Source organism: Pseudorasbora parva, chromosome 7 (genome assembly GCF_024679245.1).
Source record: "Pseudorasbora parva isolate DD20220531a chromosome 7, ASM2467924v1, whole genome shotgun sequence".
Lineage (NCBI taxonomy): Eukaryota > Metazoa > Chordata > Actinopteri > Cypriniformes > Gobionidae > Pseudorasbora > Pseudorasbora parva.
In genome coordinates, this window is record NC_090178.1 from 4,123,081 (window position 1) to 4,143,656 (window position 20,576).

Sequence of the window (20,576 nt, forward strand, 5' to 3'; positions counted from 1 at the left end):
GACAGAAGAGATGCGTGATGATTGTATCTTGTAGCACAGGGTGAAATCAGTATGTACATTCACGATTTGAGGGAAATATTCATTTAATCGCCGCGGACAGGCGTTGAATGCCGCCGTTGGTGTATATGTGTTCGAATTTTAAAGGCGCAGCGCGTCCGGTGCGAAGCTCAGTGCCCTTAAAGGGCCGATCAGCGCCGCAACACGTCTTTATAACACTAATATTGAGCACCCCCATATTGCCAAAATGGTATGATCCTCGTTTCATAACACCCGCAAAGATTCAACCATGAGATCAGTGGTCGAATCCGGTCCTGCATATCGATGCGTCGAATCTTCGACTATTAGGGGTCACCCCTACACTTTACAAAGAAGTCTCATTAGGTAAAGTTCATTAATGCATTAACTAACAATGAGCGATAAAATGTGTTATAGTATTAGCGTTAGTTACTGTTCATTGTTAGTTCATGTTACTTTTAAGGCAAAATATGTCCTTTTATCAAATCGAGAGGTCACTTATTCAAAAAAAGACGAGGCTTGATGAGCTTTTATTCTGACACAGTCGCTGCTTCTGCACGTGTGTGTGTGGGGTACAGCAGCACTGTTTTATCATATCACACACATTGAGTGTGTAAAGTGATGTTAAATGGACTGCATTTAGCATGATGTTATAATGCTGCTCTGTGCGTTGGCTCGGTGCTGCTATGAGACACTTGTTCACACTGCAGTGAGTGAGATCATATTAGGAGGTAAAACATGGTACTCTGTGTGGAAAATGTAAGTCAACAGCATATATAACACTGATCTAGTGGCTTTGGGATATTTTAATCCAAAAATCTTACATATTGTGCCTTTAATCCTTCACCAGCTTTGATGAGTAAACATGTAAATGATGACAAAATTCATTTTTGGATGAATTATCTCTTTAAATCCATTAAATAATATTAACAAATACAACTTTTGATTTTAATAATGTATTATTAAATGTTGAAATTAATAATTTATAAATGATAATGATAAATGATAAAGTGTAAAAATATAAAACCTTAAAATGCAATGTAAGTCGCTTTGGATAAAAGCGTCTGCCAAATGAATAAATGTATATGTAAATGATTTAGAAGTATTTTTCATTGTTAGTTCAACTTTTTTTCAAACATTTCTAAGTTTTCTTTATTTTAAGTACTAAAATAGCTCAAACTACATATACCAAAACTATGAACTAATTAATAGAAATTATATAGACATGTTTAAATTACTAAAATGTTAAAATTAAAATGAAAGCAGAAAATATAAAAAATCGCATATCAACGATACTAAAATAACAATTTATTTATTATTACAACATGTATTATTTTATTAAGATGCAAAATTCTTATATTATTTGACATCCAATTAAAACAATTGTGCTAATGAGCTATTATTCTGATTTTTTATGAACTTTTATCCTATATGAACATTGGTGTCTTTTCTCATATCCCAGTTGCCACTCTTAAAAGCAATGATCTTGTGGCTAATAAACCTTTTTAGCAAGATATAAAGATCGCCAACATCCCAAACACCATGGGGTTTATTTTGCAATTAAAAATGTAATTTTATCGATATTTGCTCAAAGAAAACCACAAAAAAAAACAACAGAAATGTTCATGGCTAGATTTGTATATTTCCATTATAGATCGCCAACATCCCAAACACCATGGGCAAGCGCTCACTCCTGTCGGATAATGCTGATAATCTTAAAATGGGCAGGTATTGGCTGATATACAATTATATTCATGCATTTAGGAGACAACTTACAGTGCATTTTGCCAGTATGTGTTACCTGGGAATTAAACCCATTACTTGGATGTTCTACCAGTTGAGGATTAGACAGGTTGAGGACGCGCCACTCACCGCGTGTCCCACAGTAGATGAAGCCCAACACAGCGAGGAGGACGAGAAAAGCGCAGGGGATTCCAGCAGCAAAACCAGCGATGGCGGCTCCACTGAGTCCAACAGCTGACCAACACAACAACACCTACAGCATTAGAAGACTGCAGTACAACTATTATATTTAATTGTTTATGCACGTGACATGACAAGTAGTGCTCATTATTGGAGTGAAATGTAATGAATGCTTTTATACAGCAAGGATGCATTAAAAAGGACCTATTCTGCTTTTTCCATCTTTCTTTAGTGTGTAATGTTCTTCTCTATATCTGTGTTTCTAAACTCCTGAAACGCCTCTATTGTAGTCTTGAGTTTCTTCCGGGAACGAACACGTCTCAATATTCCTCATTTAAATAATTAATATGCAGAATAAAGGGGTGGGGCCTGGTTGAGTGAGTTAGTAGTTTGTTGAAACTGGTGGTTATGGTAAGGGACGGGACATTTCCCAAACATGCTGGAAGTGCTTGACCAATCACAACACACTGCTCCAGCCGACCTATCAGAGCACACTGAACTTTTGAGAAGGAGGGGCTTCGTAGAGACAGGAACTAAACAGAGCGTTACTGACAGACTGGGAAGAGAGGAGCCGCAACAATGGAGAATATGAGGAAATAATCAACATTCAAGCAGGAAAACTTGTTCTAGTAGAGCACAAAAACAACATCAAGACTTCAAGAAATAAGGCACAATAGTAAGGCACATTTAAATTGATCAAAAGTGACAGCAAAGACATTTACAGATGCTGGTCATATAATTAGAATATCATCAAAAAGTGTATTTATTTTACTAACTCCATTCAAAAAGTGAAACTTGTATATTATATTCATTCATTACACACAGACTGATGTATTTCAAATGTTTATTTCTTTTAATTTTGATTATTATAACTGACAACTAAGAAAAATAAAAAATTTCAGCATCTCTATAAATTATAATATTGTGAAAGGTTCAATATTGAAGACACCTGGTGCCACACTCTAATCAGCTAATTTACTCAAAACACCTGCAAAGGCCTTTAAATGGTCTCTCAGCCTAGTTCTTTTGGTTACACAATCATGGGGAAGACCGCTGATTTGGCAGTTGTCCAAAAGACAACCATTGACACCTTGCACAAGGAGGGCAAGACACAAAAGGTCATTGCAAATGAGGCTGGCTGTTCACAGAGCTCTGTGTCCAAGCACATTAATAGAGCGGCGAAGGAAAGGAAAAGATGTGGTAGAAGAAAGTGTACAAGGAATAGGGATAACCACACCCTGGAGAGGATTGTGAAACAAAACCCATTCAAAAATGTGGGGGAGAGTCCCAAAGAGTGGACTACAGCTGGAGTCAGTGCTTCAAGAACCACTACGCACATATGTATGCAAGACATGGGTTAAAGACAAAAAGGACTGCTGAGTGGTCCAAAGTTATGTTCTCTGATGAAAGTAAATTTTGCGTTTCCTTTGGAGATCAGGGTCCCACAGTCTGAAGGAAGAGAGGAGAGGGACAGTCAGTTTCCACAGTTAGTGTTGGTTTGGGGTGCCTTGTCATCTGCTGGTGTTGGTCCGCTGTGTTTTCTGAGGTCCAAGGTCAACACAGCCATATACCAGGAAGTTTTAGAGGACTTCATGCTTCTTGCTGCTGACCAACTTTATGGAGATGCAGATTATTTTATTTTTTTAACAGGACTTGGCACCTACACACAGTGCCAAAGCAACCAGTACCTGGTTTAAAGACCATGGTATGCCTGTTCTTAATTGGCCAGCAAACTTGCCTGACCTTAACCTTGTGAAGAGACAGATGCGATATGCCAGACCCAACAATGCAGAAGAGCTGAAGGCCACTATAGCCCCTTTCACACTGCACGTCGGACCCGCAATATTCCCGGAAAATTGCCGGGTCACCTTCTGTGCGAAAGCAACCACGTCCCGGAAGTGATTACCGAATTGAACCCGGGTCGGGGACCTAGTAATATGGCGGGATTTGACCCGGGACGAGCGCTGTGTGAACAAAAGCCAAAACTAATGCCGCAACATGTACGTAGTTATCGTGCGACTCCTAGAACTTGTTTTTTCAATAATACAACCCTGTAGTGCCAGAAGAGCTCGTCGGTGTTTTAAACGCAGAGAGTGTTCGTATACAAAAGAAACTAAAATTAAACAAGCAGAAATGAGCGCAAACTGGACACAAGTCGAGACCACGGAGCTCCTTACTCTCCGCGCTGAAGCTGAGATCGCTCGCCGTTATACGTCACATCCGGGTGTCACGTGTCAACTCGATCCGGGACCGTTACGGGTTGTGTGTGAAAGCGCACATATTACGGTATTTCGCTGGCTGTGTGAATGGACCAAATCTAGCGGCCCGGGAACAAATCAAACCAGCCACACAGACTGATCGACTCCATGCCATGCCGCATGCCATGCCATCAGTTATAATCATCAAAGTAAAAAAAATAAACATTTGAAATACATCAGTCTGTGTGTAATGAATGAATATAATATACAACTTTCACTTTTTGAACGGAATTAGTGAAACAAAATCAACTTTTTGATGATATTCTAATCATATGACCAGCACCTGTATATTATTTCAAATAAATGCTGTTCTTTTGAACTTTCTTTTCATCAGAGAATCCTGAAAAAATGTATCATGTTGTAACATTTTAAGCAACTGTTTTCAACAATGATAATCATAAAAGTTTCTTAAGCATCAAATCCTCATATAAGAATGATTAGTGAAGGATCATGTGACACTGAAGACTGGAGTAATGATGATAAATTCAGCTTTGATCACAGGAATAAATTACATTTTACAATATATTCACATAGAACACACTTATTTTAATTTGTAATAATATTTCAAAAATTTTTACTGTATTTTTGATAAAATAAATGCAGCGTTGTTGAGCAGAAGATACTTCTTTAAAAAAACATTAAAAAACTGCAAATTTTGTATGATAGTGTCTCTATAGCATGTATTGTTTCCTGAGTTATAAATGTGTTTCTGTGTCCAAATAGACATCATTTCACACCATTTTTCCACCCTCTCTCTGATCCTTAAAATGTATCTTTTTTTGCATAATCACTTCTAAGATTAAAAATGGCCTTATTGTGACAGAGGTTTGCTTTTGGACTTATATATTTTTAACTGCTTTATTCTTTAACAACAGCCTTTTAAAAAAGCTGAATCAAACTGTGACCAATTCATAAAACAACTGGTACCTAAATATGCCTTTTCCATAGTATATCACTGAAAATGTGATTCCTGATTATGTTTAAAGCATATTGAGTTTGTGATTGATGTCACCTGGTCCAGTCCGATGCTGCTCTGACGGTTCTCCTGCGGTTCTGCCCGCTTTAGGGACGATCCTGAAGTAGTAAGTGTATTTTGGGTCGAGTCCTGAGACGGCTGTGTGTCTAGCAGAGGCCGGCATAACTCGGATGGTGCAGAAATCTGACGTGATGTTGCCCTTCACTTGGATATCAAAGCCTTTAAAAGTACAATGACACTTTTAATAAACACTGAAATGCAAAGACCCTGTTAAAGGGTTAGTTCATCCAAAAATAAAATTTATGTTATTAATGGCTCACCCTAATGTCGCTCCACACCCGTAAGACCTCCGTTCGGATCTCCAATGTCACCTGATTTCAGCAGTTTTACACACGATCCAAACTGCTGAAATCACGTGACATTGGCGATCCGAACCATTGATCGATTCACTGATTCATAACCATTTTAATCTTTATTTGAGGAACACAGAAGAGAAGACAATGCTGAATAAAGTCGTAGTTTTTGTTATTTTTGGACCAGAAATGTATTTTCGATGCTTCAAGAGACTCTAATTAACCCACAGATGTCTCATATGGACTACTTTGATGATGTTTTTATTCCCTTTCTGGACATGGACAGTATAGTGTGCATACACTTGCATACGCTCTCGGACTAAATATAAAATATCTTAAACTGTGTGTGAAGATGAACGGAGGTCTTTCGAGTGAGGAACGACATTAGGGGGAGTCATTAACAAATTTCATTTTTGGGTGAACTAACCCTTTAATTACTATTCAAACAGAGCGAGAGACCCGTGATTATTTTGCATGTACCTGTAATAACAGAGGTGAGAGGAACCTGCCACGCTAGAGATACTTCTGTCTGATCATCACTCAGGGAAACACTTGAATTTGAGATTTGAGGGCCTTTAAAAGATCAAAATTGCATGTTTTGAGATGAATCACATCTATCATTGTTTACTATAAATGAACAGAATAATGAAGAGAATTCAAAGATATGCACTGCCGTTAAGTTTGGGGTGAGATTTTTAATGTTTTTGAAAGGCTACTTTTATTTGATAAAAAATACAGTAAAATTCTGAAAAATTATTACAATATAAGCCATATGTTTTCTATGTGAATATATAGTAAAGTGTAATTTATTCCTATGATCAAAGCTGAATGTATCATCATTACTCCAGTCTTTAGTGTCACATGACCCTTCACTAATCATTCTCATATTAGGATTTGCTGCTTAATAAATAAATAATTATCAGGGTCTTTATATTTTGTGGAAACAGTGACTAATATATATATATATATATATTTTTTTTTTTTATGGCCCCAAACATCTGTCAATATATTTAGTTCCTATATATGGGCCTATAAAAGTTCACAATGCATTTGCTAAAGATTTTAGCGCAACCCATTATTGCTAAGGATAAATTTGTACCGAGCAGCGTCGTGTCCACAGTTGTGTTCCCCAGAGGGTTGACGGCAGTGCATGTGTAGGTGTCCAGGTCAGTAGAAGTGGCATTAAAATCATGAATAAACAGCTGAGTTGTGTTTGCACTGATCTGGTATTTGGACCCAGGTTGCAAGCGCTCTCCACTCTTGATCCAGCGCACAAGGGCTTCCGGTGTGGCTTCAGCAGAACAGTGAATCTCAACCATCGTCCGTTCATCTTCACTCACGCTGGTTAAAACTATGGGCAGAAAACCCACAGGAGCACCTGCAAATAAACATCATTTAAAAGAGTAGTTCACTTTAAAATTAAATTTACCTCATGATTTGAATACAGAAGGCGGTCTGGATAAAGCTAGATATTTTACTTTATAAAGTTTTAAATATTGATATTTTTCTTATATATATATATATATATATATATATATATATATATATATATATATATATATATATATATTTTTTTTTTTTTTTTTTTCCTCAAAAGAAAATTATTGATTTATTCAAAATCTAAATGTATTGAAAAACACACAATTAAGCAGTGGTGGGTGTAACTAGTTACTAAGTAATTAGTTACTGTAATTTAATTGCTTTTCCCTTAAGTAAAGTAAAGTAAGGGATTACTCTTATTTTTTCTGTAATTTAATTACAGTTACTTCTGATGTAACTGAACTAAATACTAAATATAATTATACATAATTAAATAGTGGACTTAACATCAACATTTAAAGTCTAACTTTAAAATGCATGTTTTTATGTATCCTTCTCACATTTGTAATACTTTGGTCAGTTTTTTGTAGTTTTATATTATGTATTTAAATTAATTAAGAGCCGTTTCATGTCTAACCTTGAATTGCTTAACTCGAGGGTTGATTTAAAAAGTAATTAAAAAGTAATTAGATAATTATTAAATACTTTTTGGACAGAGTAATTTGTACAGTAATCTAATTACACTATTAAAGATGTAATTAGTAACTAGTAATTAATTAATTTTAATAATAAAAATTAAATTAATTTTTTAGAGTAACTTACCCAACACTGAAATTATGCAATGCATATGCAGTTGTATTCTTATTAGGGTGGCTTAGTAACACACTTATAACAAACTGGCTTGCCATTATTAAAATGTATTTCATTTCTCTGTGCACTATTTAAACAACACTGAAAATCAAACACTTATCAGGTTACATTTCAGTTAAGATGCAAGAGAGTGATGTCTAAATTTGCTATATTAATTATTTTGTTACAAATTAATTCAGCTTGATATATCTAGAACGTCCTTATAATTTTAGAAGTCATGATGACTATTAGGTATTTTTTTTATGAATAACATTTACTTAAGTAATATTCACCATGAAAAACTTCTATAAAATAAAATAACTACAGAGCATGACCTACGGGGAATGACAGTGCATTGCGTCTGATTCAGAGGATGCTCAGCTTTACAGATGATTTCTTGTCCATGTAATCTCTGAATGTCATTTATAGTTGTGCTGTAATTGCCGTATCCACTGGTATTATGGCTCAGGCCGGGGAACGACACTCGTGCTTCTGGAGCGCCTCCTGGCCACAGGCAGAGGAACTGCAGCGCTGCGCCTTCATTCACAGCCTGAACCGAACAGGACGGCCCGTCTCTGGGAAGCTCTGCCATCATGAAATGAGATGATAAGACATTATGTATTGGCTAACATATGAACAGACAGGTTTGACTTTACATTACTTGCTTAATAGGCTCAGGGAAGCGGCATATTTAATTTCTGACATGAATGAAAATGAGAATATTTACATGCACAACATCCCAACATGCTTGTACTCCATATTATGCTCATATTAAATCTGAATGATAAACTCGAAGGGTACAACGGGGCTAAAGGCTCAATGGGGGTAAAAGGATCCCTTGATTTTATTTACCTCAAACACTAGATGGCACAAAAACTTGCCTCAGCACTGTCCAAAGCATCTGCTTCTCAAGATACACGTTGAAATTTGTGTAATATTAAATATTCCTGTATAAGCATGCTTCTATCTCATGTACGAAAATACATTTTTAAGATGTTTAAATAAAATCAACCACTTTTAGGATTTATTTTCACACAAAATCTGTTCCTCCCTAAATGCTACAAACATATATATTCTTTCCTGTATATCATACACTATAGAAGTAGTGAAAAGCACATTTTTCTTTAGGTGTGCTTTTTTTCTCTCCAAAAAGCATCTTAAGACGCATCTTTTCCAACTGCACCTGACCAATAAAGACTAGCACTTAACTATCCAATAAAATGTTCAGTTTGTTTGTCTAAAAAAAATAAAAATTGTGTACTGTGCTCGATTAACTGAGACTTCTTACAGCACTTGTAGGTTGTTGGCCTTGTTTGTTTCGCTGCTTCTATTGCTCTCCTCTTTTTATAAGTTGCTTTGGATAAAAGCGTCTGCTAAATGATTAAATGTAAACGTAGCCCCGTTGTACCCTACCATAGACAGTTACAGTGACGTTCCTCTCAAGCGTCGCCTCAGTTCTGGTGTTGACCATCACACAAGTGTAAGTGCCACTTTGACTCGTCTTCACATTGGTGAGATGGACCGCTCCAGTTGGAGACGCTGCAATAGACTCGCCGTTGAAAAGCCACGATGTGGAGGGGGCCGGTTCACCCTCGGCCTGACAGGAGAGGAACAGAGACTCTCCCGAAACAAAGACTGCTTTTGTGGGACTGACCTTGAGAACTGGCATATCGGGTCCATCTAAGGGCAGCCGAAGAGGGAAAATAAGATGTAGGAAATGAAACGGGCTACTGTTGGGAAAGTAGAGCTTCTTAATAAGTGTTGGGGGTAACGCATTACAAGTAACTTGAGTTACATAATCAGATTACTTTTTTTAATAACTAGAAAAGTAGCGCATTACGATTCAAATTTACAACAAAGTTACTTTTTCACATTTATTTGACTGACAGCTCTCTTATCCCCATGTTGAGATAAATCAAGAGTAAGTGCAAAGATGGTGTGTGTAAACAGGTTGTTGTAGTTCTAGACTAAATGTGAGCATTTATGTGAGCATCTCACTTGCACAATACAGTTTAAGTACTCCTCAAAATGAATAAAATCAGTCAAATGCAAAATCAGGAATACTATGCAAACCTCTAATATTTAAATATTAAATAAAACAAATATTTTTATGCGTTTAATCTACCTTAATTGACCAATGTTTTTCTAACTTTCGATGATTTAGTTAAAGCAGCACTGGGTAACTTTTGCTCTCGGGGTCAGACTGGGAAAAAATAATGTCCTCAACTACTGTCGTAAGCTCTGTCATCCTACAACAGGGGACGCCATCACGCGTGCATTTGTTGACATGACATCCCTGATAGCCCTGAACTAGTGATGCGTGGGTCGTCTCATAACCCGCGGACCCCGTATGTCTATTTAATGGTTGCGGGTGCGGGGCGGGTTGTAAAAATATATACAGTGGTGCGGGGCGGGCCAAATAACTTCATAAAAGCGGCCCGCGGGTTGGTGCAGCACTAACAGTTCCCCTGAACACTGCAGGAGGAGTTCACATGCAGGTGTTCTTCTGGCGGCGCGTGTGAAATGTCTTCATCCCAGGTACAGTCAGTGGCATGTTTCAGCATGTCATATGAATATCATTTCATGGGTTTTATTTTTTTCAAACGCCAAATAATCACGATGCTCACGTTTACAAGCCAGCGTCATTATAGTAGTCTATCGGTTAGCGTTTTCCAGAATCTATATACTTCAGTTCAATGTTTGAGTGGTAGATAATCACCGTAACAAGCAGGACAGCATCGGTCGGGCACGCCTCCTTCAGCTCACGCCGACGAGCAAACGCTGGTCACATGTTGATCCTCGTCCTGCCATTAATCACATCACTTTTTCGTTTCCTCTTATTGCTTTCCTCCAACAAAACCTTTTCTTTCTTATTTGTCTGTGCTGCTTCGGACATGACTATATTATCCGACGAACAAAGTTGGGCTCGCACGTCCGAATGTAAGGAAGTGTGTGTGTCGGTGGAAGTGACGTATATGCCGTAAAGCAGTCGAATTTTGTAGTTCTTTTTGTTCTCGGGTTACTACCCGAAACCCGAAGTTTAAAAGTACGATTAAAAACGATACAGACCCCATCAGGCTATGGCAGACGTGTCACTCAACCTATTGTAAGTCGATGTATCATCACAAGAGTCTTAAAAAATATATTATGAAGGTTGAAAAGTTACCTGGTGCTGCTTTAAACCAAAAGCAAAAATTACTTTAGATCTATTGTTTTTATTGGTGAAGTAAGAGTGTTCAACTTTTTGCTCTTGCATCCTACTCTTCCATTATCCAGAATTGCAGCACAGCTGAAAGGTTTGCTACGCCCTCTACTGTACCTGCGTGAATTTACATTTTTACCTCAGCCTGAGAAAAATAGAAAAATAAAACTTTTTTTGTTATAAAAAAAACAAAGGTGAAAAAAGGTAATGCAAAAGTAACGTGACAGATTACTTTTCTTAAAAAGTAACTCAGTTAGTTACATTTTAAAGGCCCACTGAAGTGCCTTGGAACGCGCCGCATTATTCAATGTGTTGACGTAATTTCCCCTGAAACGGCCTCAGCTGTTACCAGCTCCTCCCCTTTTTTGAAACAGCTAATTGCGTTTCGTTAATATACAGTTTGACTAGAGCGCAAGAGCGGACCTTTCTCTGTTTGGTAAAGCAGTTTCCTCTAACACTGTTTACCATCATAATCTCCTCCCTTTCGCTTTGAAAAACAGCATTCTGTGCAGAACTCAAATGGATCTATATATTTGTTCTCTGCGCTGACTTGCGCATAAGATCCGCGCTGCGCTCTCATGTCTGTAGTCTAGATTTAGACCAGAGCCGTTCACTGTAAAAAAATATTTAGAAAAAAAGTTACCTGGTTGCCTTAAAATTTTGAGTTAATTGAAATTAAAATTTTGAGTTAATACAATAAACATTTTTTCGAGATTCAACTACCTTTATTAAAATATTAATAAAAGATTTTGTAAGCATATTGGGTAATTGTGTGTGTTTTATTTCTGATGACACAGTGAAACACGCCAAATAGTGCTATTTTCATGATTTATCACATTTTTTATGTGGTTCAGATACAATAATATTTTGAGTTTCTACTTATTAAACAAATTTCCTTCATTGTATCAACTCAAATTTTTCATTTCAATAAACTCAAAAATTTAAGGCAACCAGGTTACTTACTTTTTTAAGTTAAACCAACAAAAAACAACATTTTTTTTTTACAGTGTCGGTGTGTGTGCGCTGCTGCGGTGCATGAAACTAACCTGAAAACAGACTTTATTCGCCTCAAATGAAAGCATATTTACACTGAATCGTCTCCTATCACATATATAGTGTGCTATGTGCCTTTCACCAAGTAAAAAATTAGTAAATGTGTGTTAACAACTCCTGACCCATTTCAGCCTTAGCTACGGCAGTGTAGGGGCGGGCTTTAGATTCTAGAGAGCATTTGATTGGACAGAAGATTTGACGAGAAAGTGAAGTCTGCGATGATGTCACTAAAATCTGAGATTCATTTTAACGGAAGTGGGAGACTGTAAATTTTGAATGCTTATATCTCCTAAATGCAAATTTTGTCATAGTTTTGGAGTATACCAGCTTATTCATAACTTTAAGGCTAACACAGTCATACTAAAAGCTAAAAAACTTAAATTTTGATTTCAGTGGACCTTTAAGGTTGTAACGCAATATTGTAACGCATTACTTTTCAATGTAACTTTACTCAAAACTGTTCTTAATAACATTCTGCCTAAAGGTAACAAGATGCACAGTAGGTGATTTAAACAAATGTCATCCACATTTATACTCACACAGCACTGTGATGTTCCTGTGTTGCGTCTCAGAGCTGAACGGGTTGGTCAGTAATACAGCGTAGCGACCTGTGTCATTCCTACTGGGCTGGTTTATCGTGAGTTTCCTTTCGCAGATAGAGTAATGAGATCCATTTTTTACCTGAAGCCCATTAAAAAACCACCTCACCTCTTTGGCGTCCCCTCGCATTGTGCTGTAATACAAGCTGACCTTATCGTCACCCTCGACGGGGTCATCTGAATCAGTGTGCAGAGATGCATTCATCATGATATCTATTGAGAAAGAGACTCATGGAAATGAATCAGAGTTTAAATCAAAGAAACATATTAAATACTCTTATATGCACGTGTTATGAGATCAGGAACAATCGCTAAACTAGTACATTAAGCTCAATACAAGTACTTTATGACAATTATTGCTTAATTTTATACATGAACACATTAGGGATGCACGATATATCTGCCAAAATATCAGTATCGGCCGATATATGTTCATTTTTAAAGGTGCACTATGCAAATTTTCGTCCACTGGAGGGCGCCTATTCTAAACAAAGGCGTAGTTTGATGACGCCAAGTGTGAGCGCAGTATCTTGGGACATGTGGTCTTCACATCACAGCCGGTGGAAAATAGGACTCGGGCAGAAATCACGTTCATTGCTGCGGTTATTAAAGGTGCACTATGTAGTATTTTTGCAATAAAATATCCAAAAACCACTAGGTCGGTGTTATATATTTTGTTCAGTTGAGTACCTACAATATCCCAATTGTTTCCAACTATTTGTAAATTGTGAGAAAATTGCTATTTTAACTAAGGACCGGGACGTGTCAGCATAGCGTTTGAGGGAGTCGCCTGTCAATCGCGTCATATCTGCGTTCCCCTCGGTTTCGGCTGTTATTTGGCAGGAGCGCTTTACTCTTAGCAGTGTGAACAAGTGAACGCACGGAGTAATGTCAGAACATCATTTTAAACACACTTAAATGTATCTAATATGATAAACAGTGCTGCTTTACCTCATAATCATAACCGGAAGAGCGGATCAGTGCAGGCGCCCGGCGACTGTGTCCCGTCCCGTCATAATAAAAGTCCCGGTATTTGTGAGGCGGGTATTTGTTTAACAATCGCTCCAGCGGCCGTGCTCTGCACCACAACACTCGGTCCTGCTCTGCTTTAGACTACAGTAACGTTAATAACCGCATCCATGAACATGATTTCTGCCCGAGTCCTATTTTCCACCGGCTGTGATGTGAAGACCACATGTCCCAAGATGCTACGCTCAAACTTTGCGTCATCAAACTACGCCTTTGTTTTGAATAGGCGCCCTCCAGTGGACGGAAAGTTGCATAGTGCACCTTTAACATTACTGTAGTGTGAAGCAGAGCAGGACCGAGTGTTGTGGAGCTGAGCACGGCCGCTGGAGCGATTGTTATACAAACACACGGATCGTGAGCACCGGGACTTTTATTATAACGGGACACAGTCGCCGGGTACCCGCACTATTTCCACGTTTCCGGTCATGATTATAAGGTAAAGCAGCTCTGTTTATCATATTAGATACATTTAAGTGTGTTTAAAATGATGTTCTGACGTTACTCTGTGTGTTCGCTTGGCGCTCCTATAGGGTAACGAGGGTAGCGCAGATATGACGCGATTGACAGGCGACTACCTCAAACGCTATGCTGACACGTCCCGGTCCTTAGTTAAAATAGCAATTTTCTCACAATTTACAAATAGTTGGAAACATTTGAAATATTGTAAGTACTCATCTGAACAAAATATATAACACCGGCCAAGTAGTTTTTGGATATTTTACTGCAAAAATACTACATAGTGCATCTTTAATGTTATCGTATCTACCTGATAAGAAGATTTGGCCGATATCTAACCATCATTTGCTTAAAATATGATTGGAATCACTTCAAAAAAGGAAAATACAGTTCAGTGCAACATACTATTAGCCCTTTATAGGCTACATAAAATCATAATGAAAACATCATAATTGTGTGTTTGGGACATGGCTTTTAATGGTGAGACTTTTGTTTTTGTAATCAGACTCTCAAAAATTATATAAAAAATTGGATTTAGATTTATTGGCCAATATATCTGTTATAAAATATAAAGAATTATCAGTTATCTGCCAATTTTCATATCGGTGCATCCCTAATTAAAACACGACAACCAATTTCAAATGTAACAAAGAATCTGCAAACATTATAATGCATTTTAAATTTGTTTAGAATTATTTTCGAAAAGATATAATGCATAACAAAGTAAATTATGAATATATTGCATTATACATAAAGGCTTCAAGTAAAGTGTTACCCATAATTATATAAAATAAATGCTTAATGTCATGAGTTCATGTACAGTACAGCACATGAGATTCATATATTTCACATACACATGAACTACTGATCAGTTAATGAGTGTATAGTGTTGTTAATGACATATTATTAGGGCCCAAGCCCTGAAAGGGCGAAGAGCCCTATTGTTCTTCTAAGGATTATTATTATTATTATTATTATCTTTTCGCCTTTTGGGCATTTTTGGGGCCCTTCCCATGCTCGAAAACTCTTGAAACTTTGCACACGCATCGGAATGCGCGGCCAACAGGGTCGGGCAGAGGCCTTTGACCCGGGCGTGGCAGGGGGGCTCAACAGCGCCCCCTTGATAAACTGGGTCTATATATTAAACACACTTGCACGTACATGTATGAAACTCGGTACACTTATAGATCTCATCGGGCCAAACAACTTCCGCACTCATAGTCATAAGCTTTGCCCAACAGGAAGTGAGCTATTATGGGTTGTTCGGAAAACGCATGCTCTGGAATTTGCGATACTCCTCCTGGACGATTCACCCGATCAGCACCAAACTCGGTCAGCATGAAGTCAAGACACTGAGGATGCTAAATTGCAAGCAACTTTTTGATATCTCAAACGGTTTGGCCGTGGCGAAGAGACAAATTTATGGCGAGAAAAGGGAAACAGGAAGTGTGTTATAACTTTTGCATACATTAATTCATTTTGATGAAACTTCAGCTGTGTGTTCGTTGTAAGAGGCCGATCACATGGATATGACTTTTGTGAGTCAAAGTTATAGCGCCACCAACTGGCAGCAGGAAGTGTGTCACTTTTGTCCAAAGTGGGGGGGTTAGTTTTATCTACATTCACCAAACTCAGTATATATATTGTACATTTCGAGCCGGACAACTTTCTAATTTACAGTCATTAGCTGTGACCGACAGGAAGTCAGATAATTTGGTTGGAAGATAACAAGAAGTGGCAAAGCGAGCTCTGAGTTTTTACCTTCTCCTCAAAAGCAATTCATTCAATCTCCTCCAAACTCGGACAACATGAAGTAAATATACAGAAGATGCTAAAATGCAAACGGTTATTGGATATCTCAAACGGTTTTCCCGTAGCAAAAGCCTAAAAAACACAAAATAAGAACACAAGTGCCTGGTTCATAAATAAGGCTATACTCCCACCTGCTGGTTATTCTATATATCACACTGTTTTTTTTTTTTTTTTTTTTTTTTTCAACACTTATGCTCTCACTTAAATGACCAGTAGAGGGCAATATTGTATAAGTTTTCAAGCAAAAAAACTTACCTCTGTGTGTGTGTGTGAATGGTTTTCTAGCCTGGTGGGGACTTAAACCTGAATGCACACAGACTCATTGGGACTTCCCAATGGGTACAAAAGCTTATAAATCAGACAGAATGAGTTCTTTTAAAAAGGTGAAAATGCAGAAAGTTGTGTGATGGGAAGGTTTTGGGGCAGGAGCAGTGTAGAAGGACAGAATATATGGTTTGTACAGCATAAAAACCATTACATCTATAGTGAGTCCCCAGAAAAAGATAGTGAACCAGACATGAGTGTGTGTGTGTGTGTGTGTGTGAGGGGTGGGGGGTGAAGGGGGGTGTTGTGGATGGGGGGATGGGCTGAGCTGATTTGAGTTGCCTGCAGCATACTTCAGCATTACTACTGTGTGTGTGTGTGTGTGTGTGTGTGTGTGTGTGTGTGTGTGTGTGTGTGTGTGTGTGTGTGTGTGTGTGTGTTGTTCTAGCCTGGTGGGGACTTCAACCTGAATGCACACAGACTCATGGGGACACGTCACTGTAGGGGCCTAAATTGAGGTCCCAATGGGTACAAAAGCTTATAAATCATACAGAATGAGTTCTTTTGAAAATGTAAAAATGCAGAAAGTTTTGTGATGGGTAGGTTTAGGGGTAGGGGCAGGAGGACAGAATATATGGTTTGTAAAGCATAAAAACCATTACGTCTATGAGTCCCCAGAAAGATAGTGAACCAGACATGAGTGTGTGTGTGTGTGTGTGTGTGTGTGTGTGTGTGTGTGTGTGTGTGTGTGTGTGTGTGTGTGTGAGCCAATCTTCTGTCTAAAAAGATTACCTCTCAATGCTGTGCTTTGGCCTGCATTAAAGGATAAAACATATTATTCTGGGTTTGAATAAAAAAATAAATGTATAAAACCAGTTTATTTGTAGGGCATTGACAATATTGTTTTATATAATTAGTTAAATAATTGTGTTAATACAAATAATTATTAATAAAACATAAATATAAATAAAAAAAATTACTAACAAAGGAAAAAACACATTTAATTGTCTTTTTCAACAAAAAGTAATTGGTGTGTGTAACTTAAAAATGAGAAGATTAATGTTTAAAGACAAAAATGATAACCAATGAGCTACCGGTATATAGAATAACCAGAAGGTGGAAGTGTAGCCTTATTGAGTAACCAGGTTGGATATGTCCCAGGGAACACTGTTTTGAAGATTAAACTATTGTTGTTATTGGAAAACAGTGTTTCCAGACAGTGAAATAAAAACAATGATCTCTCACTGTTTAGATTTTGTGTCTGTCATTCCCCTCCCCCCTCACTCTCCCTCTCTTAGGATCACTATGTGTGTGTGTGTGTGTGTGTGTGTGTGTGTGTGTGTGTGTGTGTGTGGAGGGGGTCTCTCTCACTCTGTGTGTGTCGCCTTGTTTCTTGTTTTTTTCATAATTTAACCCTTTCATATCATAGGCTATATCAGCAATTTCTATCACTTTATTGTGAAAAATAAGTTTTAAAAATGTATTATATATTATATATATATATATATATATATATATATATATATATATATATATATATATATATATATATAACACTGGTCTTCTGAACTTACAATATTTTGAGCTGCAAAAAATGCATTTGCACATAATTGAAAGTGACCTTTTATATCCTAATACTTTTAATTGTTTTCTATAACATGGGCTTTAAAGAAGGTCATGTGCTGTGTTTGCAAAGATCACGTATGACACCTCTTTAAACTAATTATTTATTGATAGAATTCAAATGGATAAAAAAAAAATTCACATGATCTTATAAAAGTGGCTGTTTATAATAAACTTCTATAAATTATATGCACGCATATTACTCTTACCTGACACTGATATTAAAATCATTGTTGCGGTCCTTGTGATTTGGCTTAATTTATTTTTAAGAGAAGTGTAAGGATAATACAACTTCAGCATTTGGACAGTATTCTGCACTCATTTTGAAATTGACATTTGACATCACCTGACATAAAATTAAAGAATAAAATGTAATTGATCTCATAGATGTGACTGTTGTGGTTCCTGGTCATAGCAGCACCAGTTGCTGCAGTTAATGAGGTGAATTCAAATGACTTTGACATAGTCCCTTTATTTATTTTTTCCCATATTAAATGCCTATTGGCCTGCTGTGCACAGTAAAGCTGATGCCACCGGGGTGGCGGTGCCACCGGCTTGGGCCCGTCATCGCTGCTCGCAGCTTTAATTACAAGTTATTATATATTATATTACCAGCCGACCGGTTTGGGCTTTTTAAATGGCGAACAAGGATATAATGGTTGAAAAATAAAAGGTTTAACACTCAGTTTACACAATACTTGCCAAAAATAACAAAAGAAATACAATGCTAAGTCTATTGACAAGGCTGCTAGTACAAACCACTAGGTTTTGTTAATCAGTTATTGATCATATATTATATTATTAACTAACTTCATTATATATTAACTAATCTAAAAATATAACGGTGTATTGCTAATTATAATGTTACAACACATACTGTATTCTCAGCAATATTCTCCATTCTCACCATAAACAAAGAGGTCAAATGTAGCGCTGACCTTTGCCTCCCCGATTTTTGTCATTTCCACAGTGTATGTACCATTATTTCTAAGAGACACGTTTCTGAAGGTGAGGGATCCGTCCTGTTCGGGTCTTAAAATGTCTGAAACACCTGAAAGTGAGCCGTCACCAATGGTCCATCTGGCGATCAGAAGGCTTCCCATAAACCACATGACCTCAGGCTGAGAAACACCAGCGTGAGACACAACGAGGGTCACACTGGTTCCCAAAAGAGCTTCAACTGATACGTGTCCCGTGGGTGAGATGGTCAGAACACACAGGTTACCTATAATATTAGGGGACAAAAAAAGAGAGCAATAATTCTTCTTGCAAAACTTTGCCATGATGCTACAATGTTTTGGGTGAAAATGTACTTCTTCAATGTACAGAATAACCCTGAAATCTACATTTAATAACTTAACCATCACATCCCGATTTGATTTTTGGTGTTATTTACTAAAAGTGGGGTAAATGATTACAACATATGTTGAATTAGAACTGTCAAACAAAACCCAGACATTAACTAGATATTGACTAAATGACTATATTACGATTTTTGTTTATGGATACTAAGAGAAATATATAACACTTTTGAATAATGGTCATTAGTTGACATCAGTGAATGTATTAACTAACCATGACCAGTGCATTTGTTACTGTATTTTTTCATCTTTGTTAACATTAGTTAATGAAAATTCAGCTGTTCATGGTTTGTTTATGTTAGTTCACAGTGCATTAACTAATGTTAACAAGACTTTAATAATGCATTAGTAAATTTTGAAATTAACGTTATCAAAGATAAATGTTTTATAAGTGCAGTTCATTATTAGTTAATGTTAACTAATGTAGTAAACTAATGTTATTCTAAAGTGTTACCAAGAAATATATTAGAAAGGCATTCATGAAATCCGAAACAAATTAACCAAAATGTAATTTAAACTTTAATTTAAAACTTAATTAAATTGATCATTGGCTGACATTCGTTGAAAGTAACAGTAATACTACAAAGTTCACTATCAAGTTATTTATTAGGACAAAAATGAAAAAGAAAGAAAAAAAACCCTAATACAATTATGATAGCACACCACACAAGGCCCTATGTGGTTTTACATGAAATATGCATAGTCTCAGGAAAGTTATTTTCATTGTTTAATAATACATTCATTAAACTTTTTCCTCATGGTTATGTTAAAGACTGTAATTTACAATAAAATGTATACGATTTTTATTTATAAACATAAATGATGAGATTTAATTTTCTCTTACCTGCAACGAAGAACAAAAGAATACAAATCAAACTAAGCATCGTCTGCATGTCGACAAACAACGTAAAGCTAAAGGTGTGGGTCTTTCACGGGTTTAATATTGGATGATGATATTCCTTGTATGTAGTTGTGAAGTCTCTCAACATCCCTGACGAATCGCCAAACTCCTCAGTACAGGTGAGATTTACCTGGAGTCAGAGAAAATATCCCGTCGCGTCATTTTAACTCATATAACCGTATATTCTGTTTACTCAGAAGTACAAATGTCGATTTTAGGTGTCTTTTCACGCGGTTCTTTTCAAGCAGTTTAACTGAATTGCACCTCATGAAAACAGGGGAATAATTACACGATATATATGAGTGGGCGGGGCTTAGATTCCTGTTTTTAAAGCGATAGTTCATCATGGCTCTGGTTCATATTAAAGGGATAGTTTACCCCAAAATGAAAATTAGCCCATGATTTACACACCCGCCTCAAGTCATTCTAGGTGTATATGACATTCTTCTTTTAGATGAATACAATCTGAGTTATATTAAAAAATATCCTGACTCTTCCAAGCTTTATAATGGCAGAGAATGGCAAGTCCATAAAAGTGCATCTTTCATCATACAAGTTCATCTATCCATCATAAAAGTGCAT

At 37.0% G+C, this 20,576-nt stretch overlaps 1 protein-coding gene across 1 annotated transcript in view; it reads right to left on the minus strand.

The window, feature by feature from the left end:
- Positions 1 to 20,054, minus strand: part of vsig10l (V-set and immunoglobulin domain containing 10 like) — a 34,967-nt gene extending 14,913 nt beyond the window's left edge. The window contains exons 1-9 of the mRNA XM_067449497.1: positions 19,938 to 20,054; positions 18,640 to 18,957; positions 12,489 to 12,761; positions 9,108 to 9,374; positions 8,034 to 8,279; positions 6,625 to 6,903; positions 6,006 to 6,098; positions 5,209 to 5,391; positions 1,888 to 1,992 (exon numbers count right to left, since the gene is read on the minus strand). Of these exons, the coding sequence (XP_067305598.1) occupies positions 1,888 to 1,992; positions 5,209 to 5,391; positions 6,006 to 6,098; positions 6,625 to 6,903; positions 8,034 to 8,279; positions 9,108 to 9,374; positions 12,489 to 12,761; positions 18,640 to 18,957; positions 19,938 to 19,986 (1,813 nt within the window). The 5' untranslated portion in view covers positions 19,987 to 20,054. The remainder of the gene's footprint in view (positions 1 to 1,887; positions 1,993 to 5,208; positions 5,392 to 6,005; positions 6,099 to 6,624; positions 6,904 to 8,033; positions 8,280 to 9,107; positions 9,375 to 12,488; positions 12,762 to 18,639; positions 18,958 to 19,937) is intronic.
- Positions 20,055 to 20,576: the final 522 nt, after the last annotated feature.